This window comes from Aulonocara sp. 'chitande type north' Nkhata Bay, linkage group LG3 (genome assembly GCF_057382095.1).
Source record: "Aulonocara sp. 'chitande type north' Nkhata Bay isolate Kocher_YH1m ecotype deep benthic linkage group LG3, A_spYH_male_GT1.1, whole genome shotgun sequence".
Classification (NCBI taxonomy): Eukaryota; Metazoa; Chordata; class Actinopteri; order Cichliformes; family Cichlidae; genus Aulonocara; species Aulonocara sp. 'chitande type north' Nkhata Bay.
In genome coordinates, this window is record NC_141346.1 from 11,086,063 (window position 1) to 11,100,209 (window position 14,147).

The window sequence follows — 14,147 nt, forward strand, 5'->3', positions numbered from 1 at the left end:
AGAAACTACAAGATGTTAGCTTCCACAGAACAACAACATGTGCTGATAATAAGTGAACATAATGTGTGAGAGAAAGCAGCCTCTCATTATAAGACACTGTGAGTCTCTGCATGCTGCCTTTATGGAGCTACAGCTGTTTGTGTACACTGAACAAAAAGCTTTGTAGCTGCATCCTGACTCCTGACACTACAACACATCACACTGACACACACATTACACTTCTTTGTCTCTGTCACAGCTGGATTACAGATGTTAAGTGTCCACCCAGGTTCATGCTTCCTTAACACACAAAGTGGCATTCTTTACTTTTAGTCTTATGACCATATGTTGTATATTTATTGTATATTAATGATCCTTATGATAAAACCTATGTCAGACATTGGTTTATGGACTTTGTATTTTTAAGCCTCAACATTTGCTTTATTGCTATTGCTATGTGGGTTTTTGTGAGCCTTTTGGGACCATATTAGGATGAGGGATCAGAATCTGGAGTCGTGCACACTACTGTTTCTTTTAGTGTGTATCCATAAGATTTGTACAGCAGATTCAAGTTGTGCCTTGAAAACAGGAAAGTCATCTGCATAGAGGAGAACTTTAATAGCAGGCTTGTACAAAGTGAGGCTTTGTGCTCACATTTGCTGCAAACACTCGTTTTACTTCTGTCACCCTGTTTCGATGCAGAATTCACTTGAAATCAGGGAAGAACGGGACTTTCTTTTTAAATGTGTTCTTGTGAATTGATTGTGTACCTCATACATTTGATTTGACTTTCTGCGAGACAACAGTCATCTGCTGGCCAAAAAAGTTTTCCAAATACCTCCACGTGATCAAGCCTGGATTTAGAAAAGAATAGCTAAAACAATCTGCACCTCCTGCTTCAGATGCAAGTTGTGTTTCTGTGTTCAAAGACAGCGGCGGTTGGGGAGACCTCGGCTCATCCAGCTGGAGAGCCTGACCAGGAGGAGTCGAACATTAACTCAGCTCTTCCAGGGCACCCTGCAGACTCGGCTGCTGGCATTGGCGAGGGAGTGCGGCCGCCACTGGGATGACGCGAATGCCAAACTGGCATCTATCACAGATCGACTGCAGGTATGCGAGTCAGACCTTCTGAGGAGGGTTTCACTTTTCTCTTTTCTCTATAATTGACTCTTTTCTTTCTCTTTCAACTTCTTGTCTCAGAGTGGGAGGGATTTGAAGCACAAAGGGAGGAGCTTGTCGTTTGGTTGGCTGATATGGATGTCCACCTGAGTGAGGTTGACCAGCTGACAGGAAACACCAGTGAAAAACTGAAACAACTGCAGGTGTGGGCTTGTTTTGATATGACATATATTTGATATGATACATACGTCAAGACATTGTCCTAAACTGGACTAACAAAGGACCATGAGTCCAACATGAAACTTACCTTACATAAAACTGCAGTTCATTGATAATTTTAATCAAAAACTTGTTGAAATATTTTTACTGAACATGCAAACATCTGCTGATGACAATGTCTTTATTGGTCTGTTATGAAGCTATTGCTATTTCTAATGTATTTTTATCACTTTCTGATGTTTTATTAATTAAACAATACATGTATTAATTGTTGTGTTATCTATAGATATAGTATTGATATATATTTATTTATAGTGTAGTAAAAATATTATTATCACTGTTTAAATGACTGATATGTGACATGTATTAGTTGTGATGTTGTGCTGAGTGTTAAAATGCCTTTTTGTCTTTTGGTAACTACGAAATGGCAATAAACCATTAATATATGTCTATGCTGTGCTCGTATTTATTTTAGCCTACTCAACTTCAATTTATAATACATTTTATTTTGAAAGATTTGAAATGGTTCCCAACCCAGCAGTCTCCAACCTTTTTTGCGCCACGGACCGGTTTATGCCCGACAATATTTTCATGGACCGGCCTTTAAGGTGTCGCGGATAAATACAACAAAATAAAACTAGTACCGGTACTGAAAAAAAGAAAATTTATTCATAAGACACGTGAAAAGACCAAGGAAAACTGAGTAAACGATAAAAACGATAACAAAATAACACTGAAAACTGATAAAAAAACCCCTGAAAACCATACATTTCACACCTGACCCTCAACTCTCGCGGCCCGGTACCAAACGACTCACGGACCGGTACCAGTCCGAGGCCCGGGGGTTGGGGACCGCTGCTTTAAAGAACTCAGGAGGATGCAGCCCATGAATTTGGAAACCCTCTAAATGTGACCAGATGAAGTGTGAGGTTGTGAGAAAGTCTCTGACTGCATTCATAGATGTGTCCTTTCAGCTGCTCGCTCTGATCCAACCTTTGGTCTCTAAGAAGAGGCTTCAGGGAGACGTTTGCTACGTTGGACTGTAGGACTGTTAGATATTTTAGTATTATGGGGGCATGTACTGGGTACTTCTGTGACTTAACAAGGCTCTTCATGTTAACCGTTATTTTCTCTTGCCTTGTCAACTCAAGATTTATGGTGTGAAAGTAGATACCAAGGTTGGAAGGAAAACACCAACAAATCACTCTTTTTACTTATCACTCCCTTGCAGAAGATGTTTATGTGAAGACCATCTGGGTGTGTCAGAACTCAGGATGTAGCAGATCTCTGTATAAGATTCATAGGCCTTGAGAGTGCATCTGTAGAACAAAGGATTCTAACTGTTTAGTGTTTAATGGACTTGTCAAAGGTATGTTGAGATTATAGAAGGCCCCTTTCAGAGCGGGGGGGAACTTCCTTATATGGTTGTAACTTGAAACTTGTTGACACACGAACCCTTCTGCCTATAAAAACCCTGCACAAAAGAATAAACTTTGAGTTAGTTTGGGATGACAATCTAGAACAGTCTCCGCGTCTTTTTATTCTTCCAAACTGCTCCCGGTACTCCGGTACTGTAATTAACCGTTGATCATGCTTGAGAATATTTTAATTGTTATAGGTTAAAGGATGAACTCTGATGATGCAAGCCCACGCCTCAGAGAAACCCGGAATTGAGTTTCTTACAAGGACCATCAGAAATGTGTGCAGTAACAAAACAGGCAGCACTGAAAGCAGCTCTAAGTGTTTGTGTTGTTCAATGATTTGTGCACAACAACAACAATGGGACCTCTCTCATCCATCAGTCACCATGTGGACATTTTTCTGACACACTTTGAAGCTGATGGACGTTTTGTGTCTGCACTAAGTACGTTTTCAGCAGCTATGGCAGCGGCAGGATTCACTTTCACAGACTCACAACCACCAGCTCCACCCCTCCCCTCCCCCTCCAGCTGTAGGCTTTAACATTGAGTTTCCCCACACATGTTTACAGACGAGTTAGAGAGCAAGAGAAGAAGAGACGGATTCATGAATGTCTTTGTTTCTGCTCTAACCAAACAATGCTGCTCTACAACTCTAGACTACCAGCCACAAAGACAACAGCTGGAGAAACATCTGTCTACCTCTGACATCCACCAGCTCATCCATACAACAAACACACATCAACAACCAGGAAGCAGCTTCACCTCTGATCACACACACACTCAACTCTACTCACTCACCTGGAGAAACCCTGAGGTAGATGATGCTGATGAGCTCCCATGAGTGAGTTTCTTCCATGTGAACATGACACTCGTATGTTTCAGCGTCATTAATCGTCACATCCTTCAGAATCAAAGACACGTCTCCATCCTTCATCTGTCTGTTCTGCAGATCCACCCGGTTCTTAAAAGATGGATGCTGGCTGTCTGGATCGAAACGACCATGCTGGTACAAAAAGACACTTTCTGGCAACAGGTCATCTCTGCTCCAATACACATGTCTGATGTTGTTGTTTGGAGCTCGACATGTCAGAGTGACGTCCTGTCCAGACTCAGCTGTGATGGTTTTCTTGTCTGAAAGAGGAAACAACACAGAGCAGAGAGGTTAAAGGTCAAAGTACAATTATGATCAGAATGATTGACTTTAAATATTTTGTTTATTTCCTTTGACATTTGAGTTTTTAGTCATGTTGGATTTAATGAACCTCTGAACATCCAGCAGGTCACCAGTGACCCACTGAGGGGGAATTTTAGCCTCATGCTAAACATGCAAAGTGTCAGAAATATGGCTGGGTATCGTCACTGATTTCTAGAATCGATTCAATTCCGATTCACAAGGTCCCAAATTGATTCGATCCTGTTTCAATTCGGGGAAATTTTGCCTCAGTCAGAAATATTATAATTCGATCATGTAATTTTTTTTTATATATAAAGAAAGCTGACACTTGTGAGACTTTATCAAAAGTGTAAGCATCACAGCAGATGCCTTTGTGTCAAAGTAACTGAGGATAAAACACAGAAAAACATAAAGGCAACTTTTCTTGCCTGGGATTTTATATCAGATAACCTTAAAAAATTATTCTGCAGTCGATCGAAAATGAAAGAAAACCATTAACATATGAACATTACCTGATGCTGCTGAATTAAGGCAGAGCAAAGTTAGAGAGGTTTTATTAGAGGCACAGCTAAGCGTTTTGCAATTTTGCATAACTTTAAGTTTAAGATTGATCCAAGATGGCGCCGCGTATGGATGCCCTGGTGCTTCAGTGCGTTACCTCTGTTTTGTTTTTGTGCATAACTTCTGTGTCTGGGCACTCCTCTGGATATTCTTACACCAGAGAAGAGCTTCTTAACTGCAGGACTACAACAACTGTGGATTTACTTCCAATATTTGATAGTGAGACGCCGAAGGAGAGGAAAGCGAGCCGGCGCACTCGTGCGTCTGAGGGGATGATCTGATATCGTCGTGTTGGTGTTGTTCCTGGAACAACATAGTAAATGTTGTTCCAGGATCAACATTGCAAGTGACCAATCACATTCTTGTGACGTTATTCTTTGGCACGCCAAGCCATTCGTGCATTTATGAAATTCCAATGTTGCAAGGACAATATCAATTCTGCTTAGCGTTTATTAAAGGTTTAGGGTCAGGGTCAGGGTCCGTTGATTGGCGGACAGAGGCGGTTTGTCGCAGCTTAAGTACAGTTTTTTGTTTTACGGCGGTTTTTCCCGAAGTCGCAAAAGTATGACGTCACAACATTCTGATTGGTCTCTTGCAATGTTGATCCTGGAACAACATTTACTATGTTGATCTGGGAACAACACCAACACGACGATATCAGATCGTGCCGTCTGAGGAGATGCGGACTGCGAACTGCTCTTCCTGAGATCTTCCTTTCCAACGTACGCTCACTCCAGAATAAGATGGACGAGCTGGCCCTGATGAGAAGCATGAACAGAGACTTTGCCTACTCCTGTGTCTTATGTTTTACGGAGTCGTGGCTCTGTGAGGACATCCCGGACTGCGCGCTCAAGCTGGAGGGTTTTTATGGGGAGCCGTTTGTAAAGTGAAACATGCTGAAATTAACTCATTCACTGCCAGCCATGAGTCAACGTATGTTTTCAATTGACGTCTATAGACGTCAATGGCAGTGAATGAGTTAACGGCAACATTTTTCCACATTTAGCTCAAAACAAGTCCTTTTTTACAACATTTAGTAAAATATTTGTAACTTTTCATATTTAAAACAGAATTTTAAATGTTAAATCTAAATGTTAAATATTTAATCTAAATTTTAAATGTTAAATCTAAATATTATATTTAAATCTAAATATAAATGTTAAATCTAAATATTATATATAAATCTAAATCTAAATGTTAAATCGAAATGTTTAGGCTAACATGCAAATTTATTGCACGGATCAGCGGAAATACCAAAATAAAAGCTTTCCGAAAACCTCCAGTGCAAAACTGTGCTGGTAGTGGTCAGACACGTTCTCACTCCCTAAGCGTAATAATTTTTGCTAGGTGACAAATTGTCAACATTTTATGCTTTCGGGTACCCAACACGTTCCTAAATGACGGCATCGGAAAAAGGAGAGCACATGAGAACCGTTTGGACTCAATCTACACATGTTCGTTCATTTTCTAAAAATCGCTTTGGAAAACACTATTTTACGTCATATGGTTAGGGATAAAGTTAGGTTTAGGGCTGGAACGTCTATTATGGCGGGACCGTCATTCCACTGGAATTCAGCCATAACCTGGCGCGGACCATGAGAAAGCACGTCTGAAAACATCGGAAGATCCGTTTTGTCGGCCATCCAAAGGTTCAGCAGTAGTGCACTCTTAGCAGCTGCAGTCTCCACTTCACAATCACTGCAGCACATGTCCAGCAAAATCGCTGGACATGCTCGTAGGCAAGAAGTGAAGCAGCACATGGCGGGGAGAAGTGAGGGGGAGAGCAGACACAGGTTTTCGGGAAGCTTTTATTTTGGTATTTCCGTTGATCCGTATAATAAATTTGCATGTTAGCCTAAATATTTAGTTTTCTGTAACATTTAGATTGAACATTTAACATTTAGATTTAAATATAATATCTAGATTTAATATTTAACATTTAGATTTAATATTTAACATTTGATGAAAAGTTACAAATATTTTACTAAATGTTGTAAAAAATTACTCAAAAAAACATGTTTTTGTAAGGTTTTGAGCTTATTGTGGAAAAATGTTGCTGTTAATTTCAGCATGTTTCACTTTACAAACGGCGCCCCATAGGTTTTCATCTGCTGGGACCGGCAGGCCTCTCTCTCTGGTAAGACCACAGGTGGAGGTGTCTGCGGCTGTGTCCCAATTCAGGGTCTGCACGCTTGAAGTACGCATTTTAAGTGCGGTTACATCACCGCCACGCGACGACGGCTGTCCCAATTCGAAGTGTACTTCAAATGCATACTCCAAATGCGCCGTCGATTTCCCCAAATATCAAGCGTGGTCCGGTGCATGCTTCGTGGTCCCATATATCCCACAATTAATAGCGCGGCGATGGGTGTGGATAATTTTGTGCAAAATATGGCAGAAGGGAGCGGCCGAAGAGGTTTTTTTTTTCTTCCAAACTTTATTGAAATTATAAAGCGAACAGTCAGTCATTCCAGTTCAGTTTGTACAGTAGACATACAAGGCAAATAAGAGTAACAATATACAGTACAATGAAATAAGAAGGATAAATAAATAAAGGATAAAAAAAGGGGGGGAATGTGACAGACTTCATAACAACTTTGTACTTGAAAGTTGTGACAGCTCATTCGTTAAACATTTCTGAATGAACTTCAATCAATAATAAATCTTTTTTATTGGAAGTTAATTTAAGAGAGTTTAAGTAATATTCAATTTCAATCAAAAACAAATTAAATGATGGGGTTGAGTTTTGAAATTTACATTTATGTATTTGGAATTTCCCTAATAAGATGGAGCGGCCGAAGAGTGAACTGTCAAAAGTACTGAATATGACTGTCATGGTCCTGGGTCGGTGACCCAGCGCTTTTGGTTTGTTATCATTTTCTAGATGATGATTGTTTAAGTTCTGTGTTATTTTCAATCTGCCTCTAAGTCTGCGTCTGTACCTGTCTGTCTATGGTGTCTCCCCATCTGTTTGTGAATCTGTCTGTTTAGTTCAATGTCTTGTCTGGTTCCATGTATCTGAGTTTCCTGTTTTATTGTGAAGGTCCGTGTCATATGTGAGTGTGATCAGTTTACGTTTCCCCTGTCCCGTCAGCCCAGATTCCTCCCAGCTGTGTTGCCCTCCTGTCTCTCATCCCCGATTACTGGTGTGTGTATTTAAGCCCTGTGTGTTCTCCTGCCTGTTGCCGGTTCGTCTGTGTTCCTCTGTGTCAGTCTGTGTAACTCTGTGTCAGTCTGTTACCCTGTGTTCCACGGTGTCCTGTTCCTCGTCTGCGTCTCTCTGCTATTCATCATCCGTTGTCATATGCTCCCAGGTCTGTTATTTTAGTTCTCCCAGTTTAGGTGTCTTTAGTTGTTTGTTATGCCCCACTGTTTGTTTGCCACTACACCTCTGTAAATAAAACCACCGGTATCTCATCCACTGCCTGCATCTTGGGTCCTCCTTCTATATCCACACGGCTCGCCTCGGCAGCCGTGACAGTACGAACCGGCCACTATGGACCCAGCAGCATTCAACCCGCCCAAGGAGCTCCGGGAGGACATTGTTTACTCCGTGGACAAATTAATCAACGCGTGGCTGGAGCACGAGGGGAGAGAATTTCGCCAAGCCGTGGCTAATCGGCTACAGCGCTTGGTTTCTGGTCTCCCCTGGCTGCTCAGCTCACTTCACCCGCTTGCACAGAATTTCATTCTGAATGGACTCCGTCTTCACCCCCCGGCTGCTACCACCCACCCTGCAGCTCATGCTTCACTGCCCAGTCCGACAGAGGATGTTCTGCCCGGCCCGTCAACCCAGCCTTCGAGGGGGAAACGGCGCTCACGCTGCCGACGCTCCTCGCCACAGTCGGACCTGGGGATGTCCGAGCAGCCAGCTGTGGTGAGTGGACAGGACAGTATTGTTGGTCTGAACTGTGGGACCGTTTACTCAGGGGTGATGTTCTGTACGGCACTGGACAAAAACTGTTTATCGCCAGAAGCTCAGTTAGCCGCCCGGCCAGAAGCTCAGTTAGCCGCCCGGCCAGAAGCTCAGTTAGCCGCCCGGCCAGAAGCCCAGTCGCCACCTCCGCCACATTCAGCCTCACAATCCATAGCTCAATTACAGTCACAGCCAGACTTATTACAAACCCTGTTACAATCCATGGCCCAGTCAATAGCCCGGTTAGCAGAAGAATCATTAGCTTTATCCTCAGTTCAGCAGTCACCAGCCCTGCATCCTGTGTCGGTTGCTCCACTACCTGTTCAGCCATCATCTTCACCTACTCCTCCTGTACAGCAAGCCATGTCAGTCCAACCCATAACGGACAGTTCAACAACTCCGTACTCTAAGCAGAGAGACAAACCCAAGAACAATGTCAACATTCCTCAAAGGCTGGCCAGTTCTGAGACTGAGATGCACTCCAGGGCCTCCCCAGAGGCTGGGTTTCAGCCCCCATTAGACTCTGGACCCCTGGAGTTTAAGAAGCCAGCTGAGGACTGCACAGAGCTGTCGCTGCCTGAGCAGGGTCAATGCTCTGCGCAGCTGCAGGCCGCTATGTGTTTGCCAGAGGCCCGTGTGCCTGCTGGTCCTGTTGCGTTCCTGCCAGAGGCCCGTGTGCCTGCTGGTCCTGTTGCGTTCCTGCCAGAGGCCCGTGTGCCTGCTGGTTCTGTTGTGTTCTTGCCAGAGGTCTCCGCACCTGCTGGTTCTGTTCTGTGTGTGCCAGGGGCTCCAGTGCCCACTGGTTCTGAGACTGTTTTTGCTGGGGGGCCCGAGGAGCCCGTCCAGCCTTCTTCCTCGTCAGCTGGGGGGCCCGAGGAGCCCGTCCAACCACCAGCTGCTCCACCAGCAGCCTCATCCACGCTTGCAGCAGCAGTTTCATCCATGCCGCCACCTGCTGCAGCGCCTCCGTCTGCATCGTCCACGCCGTTGCCTGGCCCGGCCTCTGCTGCATCCTCCACGCCGTCGCCTGGTCCGGATTCAGCATCCTCAGCCTCGCCTGGTCCAGCCACTGCTTCATCCTCGCCTGGTCCAGCCACTGCTTCATCCTCGCCTGGTCCAGCCACTGCTTCATCCTCGCCTGGTCCAGCCTCCGTGTCTTCATCCTCGCCTGGTCCAGCCACTGCTTCATCCTCGCCTGGTCCAGCCTCCGTGTCTTCATCCTCGCCTGGTCCAGCCTCCGCATCACCTGCAGTGGCCTCCTCTTCAGCTTCCTCATCAGCTGCTTTGCCTGGTCCAGCTTCAGCATCCTCATCAGCTGCTTTGCCTGGTCCAGCTTCAGCATCCTCATCAGCTGCTTTGCCTGGTCCAGCCTCAGCATCCTCATCAGCTGCTTTGCCTGGTCCAGCTTCAGCATCCTCATCAGCTGCTTTGCCTGGTCCAGCTTCAGCATCCTCATCAGCTGCTTTGCCTGGTCCAGCTTCAGCATCCTCATCAGCTGCTTTGCCTGGTCCGGCCTCCGCCTCTGCGTCCTCATCGTCTGGTCCAGCCTCTGCGTCCTCTTCGTCTGGTCCAGCCTCTGCGTCCTCTTCGTCTGGTCCAGCCTCTGCGTCCTCTTCGTCTGGTCCAGCCTCTGCGTCCTCTTCGTCTGGTCCAGCCTCTGCGTCTTCATCCTCTTCTGGTCCGGCTTCAGCCTCCTCATCAGCGTCCGCCTCGTCTGGTCCAGCCTCCGCTTCAGCTTCCGCCTCGTCTGGTCCAGCCTCCGCTTCACCTGGGGCTGCAGGGGCCACGCAGCCTTCAGGTCCCCTACTACCACCTCCACATCGTCGGTCATCTGCCTGGCCGCCTGTTGGGCATCTCCGCCGCCGTGGACGCCCTCCTGAACGCCGCCACTGCCTTCCACGTGGCCGGCCTCCGGACTTGTTTCCACGCCGCTGTTGCCGTCCGCACGGTCGGCCCCCAGAACTGTTTCCACGCCGCTGTTGCCGTCCGCACGGTCGGCCCCCAGAACTGTTTCCACGCCGCTGCCTACTGCGTGGCCGGCATCGGGACCGGCCCCGCTGCCGTTCGCATGGTCGGCCTCCTGAACTTGACCATCTGGGCCTTTTGGACTCTGTCCCTCCGTCCTGGGCCCCCTCCGCCCACCCTGGTCGGGTGTTTTTTTTTTTGTTTTTTTTTTCTTTTTTGGTTTTGGTCCGTTTTTGTGTTTCTGCTGGGCTGTCTGGAGCCAGCCCTTGAGGGGGGGGTATTGTTTAAGTTCTGTGTTATTTTCAATCTGCCTCTAAGTCTGCGTCTGTACCTGTCTGTCTATGGTGTCTCCCCATCTGTTTGTGAATCTGTCTGTTTAGTTCAATGTCTTGTCTGGTTCCATGTATCTGAGTTTCCTGTTTTATTGTAAAGGTCCGTGTCGTATGTGAGTGTGATCAGTTTACGTTTCCCCTGTCCCGTCAGCCCAGATTCCTCCCAGCTGTGTTGCCCTCCTGTCTCTCATCCCTTGATTACTGGTGTGTGTATTTAAGCCCTGTGTGTTCTCCTGCCTGTTGCCGGTTCGTCTGTGTTCCTCCGTGTCAGTCTGTGTAACTCTGTGTCAGTCTGTTACCCTGTGTTCCACGGTGTCCTGTTCCTCGTCTGCGTCTCTCTGCTATTCATCATCCGTTGTCATATGCTCCCAGGTCTGTTATTTTAGTTCTCCCAGTTTAGGTGTCTTTAGTTGTTTGTTATGCCCCACTGTTTGTTTGCCACTACACCTCTGTAAATAAAACCACCGGTATCTCATCCACTGCCTGCATCTTGGGTCCTCCTTCTATATCCACACGGCTCGCCTCGGCAGCCGTGACAATGACGTCATTTATTTATGTGCGAATGTTTAATAATTACTTCACTTCCAGTTAAAGTGGCTTTGTTTAAAGCGTATTGCACACTTCTATATACTGCCCCCTTGTGGTCATCCTACAAACAATGTAGCATGCAGAAGCTGCATGTTGCATATAATGATGCGATGAGAATCCTTTGCAGGTGTTAAGGTTCAAAATATTGGGGATGGAGACAAGAGAAAAAAACCACAATAACAACACTGGTCCGGTCGGGTTGAGTCAAACGATGATTTTAATGATCACACACGTGGGAGATGGAAACTGTATGCAGACAGCATCAGATCTCAAAATGGTGGAGCATTGCTCAAACTTTTATAGCCTCTGGTGCCCCCACCTTATCATAAAAGCCTAAACATTCACATGCTTTCTCTCACACAGCGCCTAAGCTACGACCTTGGCTCCCCGTCTATCTGCTCCTGCTGAGATGGGGCAGAAAACTCCAGCATGTTCTGTTCTAATCAGACAAATAAGGCGATGACTTTCTGCAAACAGTATTTCTTATAACTCAGCAGTATTATGCATCATAAAACAATATCATTCATCCACAATAAATCAGCAGTCTACTTTAATGCAAATCAGTTTAACTAATGCAATAGTTATCAGCTTCTTCTAATTCAGGAGAATAATGCAAACTAAAACTACATAATAATTCACAATCTTTAATTAGGGGTATAACATGGCATAAAATAATATTATAATCTAACACAGGATACCTAGAAGTGGGAGTGCCAGCCAGATGTTTGCAGCTGTGGGTGTCTGGACTTTTAAAGCACTTTTAAGAAAGTTAATGTTCAATTTTAGAGAACGACTGGATGGTTCGAGTAACAGTATAATTTGAGCACTTACAGATCCGACAGTGAGTGGTTCCCGTTACTCATCCAGTCTCAGAAAGCACTGGTTAAAGTGTTTGTGTATTTATTCATTTATTTTAAGTAATTGTGTTTTATGTATATTATGGTTTTGTATTTTTACAAATGCTTTATATACTTATTTATATACATTTATATATATTTAATGGTTTATTATGGAGTGCCAGGACTGCCATAATGAATTAATTAAATACACCATTAAATAATTAATTAAATGTGGCAATAATTAATTAAAATTGGAATTAATTAATTAAATAAATAGTTATGACACATGTAATTAATTAATTATTGACACATTTAATTAATTATTTAATGATATATTTATTTATTTCATTTTGGCAGTCCTGACGCCTGGCTCTCATCATGAAATAATTTTATCTGTCAGCCTCACCCATCAAACTCAGGGGGCGGGGTTAACGCTGATCGAGTCAAAACCATTGCTTTGGCCTGGTGGCCATTGTTTCTAGCACACAACAACCGGCATGTGGAAGCTAACAGAACTGAGCTTTGAAAAACCCTGTTTGTGTGTTACCAAATACTGTTTTAATATTTTTTTAGCCGAGAATGTAGTGGTTTAATCTTCATGTGTCTGGTCGGTTTGTCAAGATACAGCCTCTTTGCAAAAGTGCTTCGATGATTTCGGAGATGTCTGCCCAGTCTCACGGCAAAGCGTGGGATAGACCCGCTCGCCTCGCAAGCAATCCCACCGACAAAGCGCAGGCCCCGGTACACAGCTGTAGTAACCCCCGCTGACTTCTTTTACTGAGGTTATATTTATCGGTGTTTTATTTCCTGATGTTCTTATGTGTCCTACGTGTTTCAGTCGCCAATTCTGAATTATAACTAACATTAAAAACATGTTTAAGGAGGAGAGAGAGCAAATAAACCTGTTTAACATCTGATCTTTGGGTTTTTGTTCAGTAATCAGCGTGACCTGTGTATAAACACATAAAAGAGATAACGTTGGTGTTTCCGTCATGTAGTAACTGCTGGCTTTAACTGTACAAAGGTTGTTCGACACTATGAAACACATACAGACTTCATGATGTTCGGCTAATATTTTTATTGTGAATATTAATCATGCTGACCTCGCTCTGTACACCACGCAGCGAGGTCAGCATATCCACGATATCCTCAGCTCCATGAGTAAACACAGAGTTTCCCAGCTGACTATCTAACTTCCAACTATTCCAGAGACGTGAAAATATACAGCATAAAGAAAAGTGTAAGAGACTCAGCAGCAGATTAGAATAACAGTTATACATTTAATAAATCACCAAATGAATCCAAGAAACGAGCAAACCTGTTCCGACAATTTGAGTTTGTATTCCCTCAGCTGCAGACTCGCTGCTGTTTAAATGTTTCAAAAGGAAGATTAGATATAAAAAACGTCAAACATAGACTCAGTCTGCCTTCACATTTGATATGAGGCCAGCACGTATAGTGGCTGTGTCCTGTTTTAAGATCATACATGTAAAATTGTTGTCTGACCTCCGTCGATCCAGCCGCTCAGAGTCCGTGGTTACCATGGTTACTGCATAAGCAGCTATAATGTTAACAGCTGGCACTGAGGAAACCTACCGGCAGCATGGGTGTTTATGTTTTTCATTGCAAAAGAATCGTCTGAATGGTTAACTGAAGTTAACTTGGATAAATTATAGTTAAGGAGTATCACAGATAACGCCCACGTGAGCTGTGCGACTGTTCACCACTACACTGAAATCAGCAGGCTATTACTGAAATACACGTGCTATATCATAAACTATGATATAAACAGGGAGGTCCTATTAACATGTTTAGTTTTAAAGGACACCTTCCTGCCTTTAGTCTCCTTCATGAGCAGTATTAGTTTTCTTCTAACATCCAGAAGTCTGCATAATGTGTTTCATAGTTTGTAACAAGCCTTTGACAGGTAAACATAACATGACCGAAAAAGCAAAAAAAAAAGAGAGAGAGAGAGTGTTGACATAAGAGAAAATGCTCTCAATTATGGAGACAGGCAAATGGTTCATTTATGTT

At 44.2% G+C, this 14,147-nt stretch overlaps 1 protein-coding gene across 1 annotated transcript in view; it reads right to left on the minus strand.

Moving 5' to 3' along the window:
• Window positions 1–14,147, minus strand: part of LOC147333941 (cell adhesion molecule CEACAM5-like) — a 129,454-nt gene that overhangs the window by 18,762 nt on the left and 96,545 nt on the right. Inside the window, exon 3 of the mRNA XM_086286438.1 lies at window positions 3,537–3,869. Coding sequence (XP_086142564.1) covers window positions 3,537–3,869 — 333 coding nt within the window. The remainder of the gene's footprint in view (window positions 1–3,536; window positions 3,870–14,147) is intronic.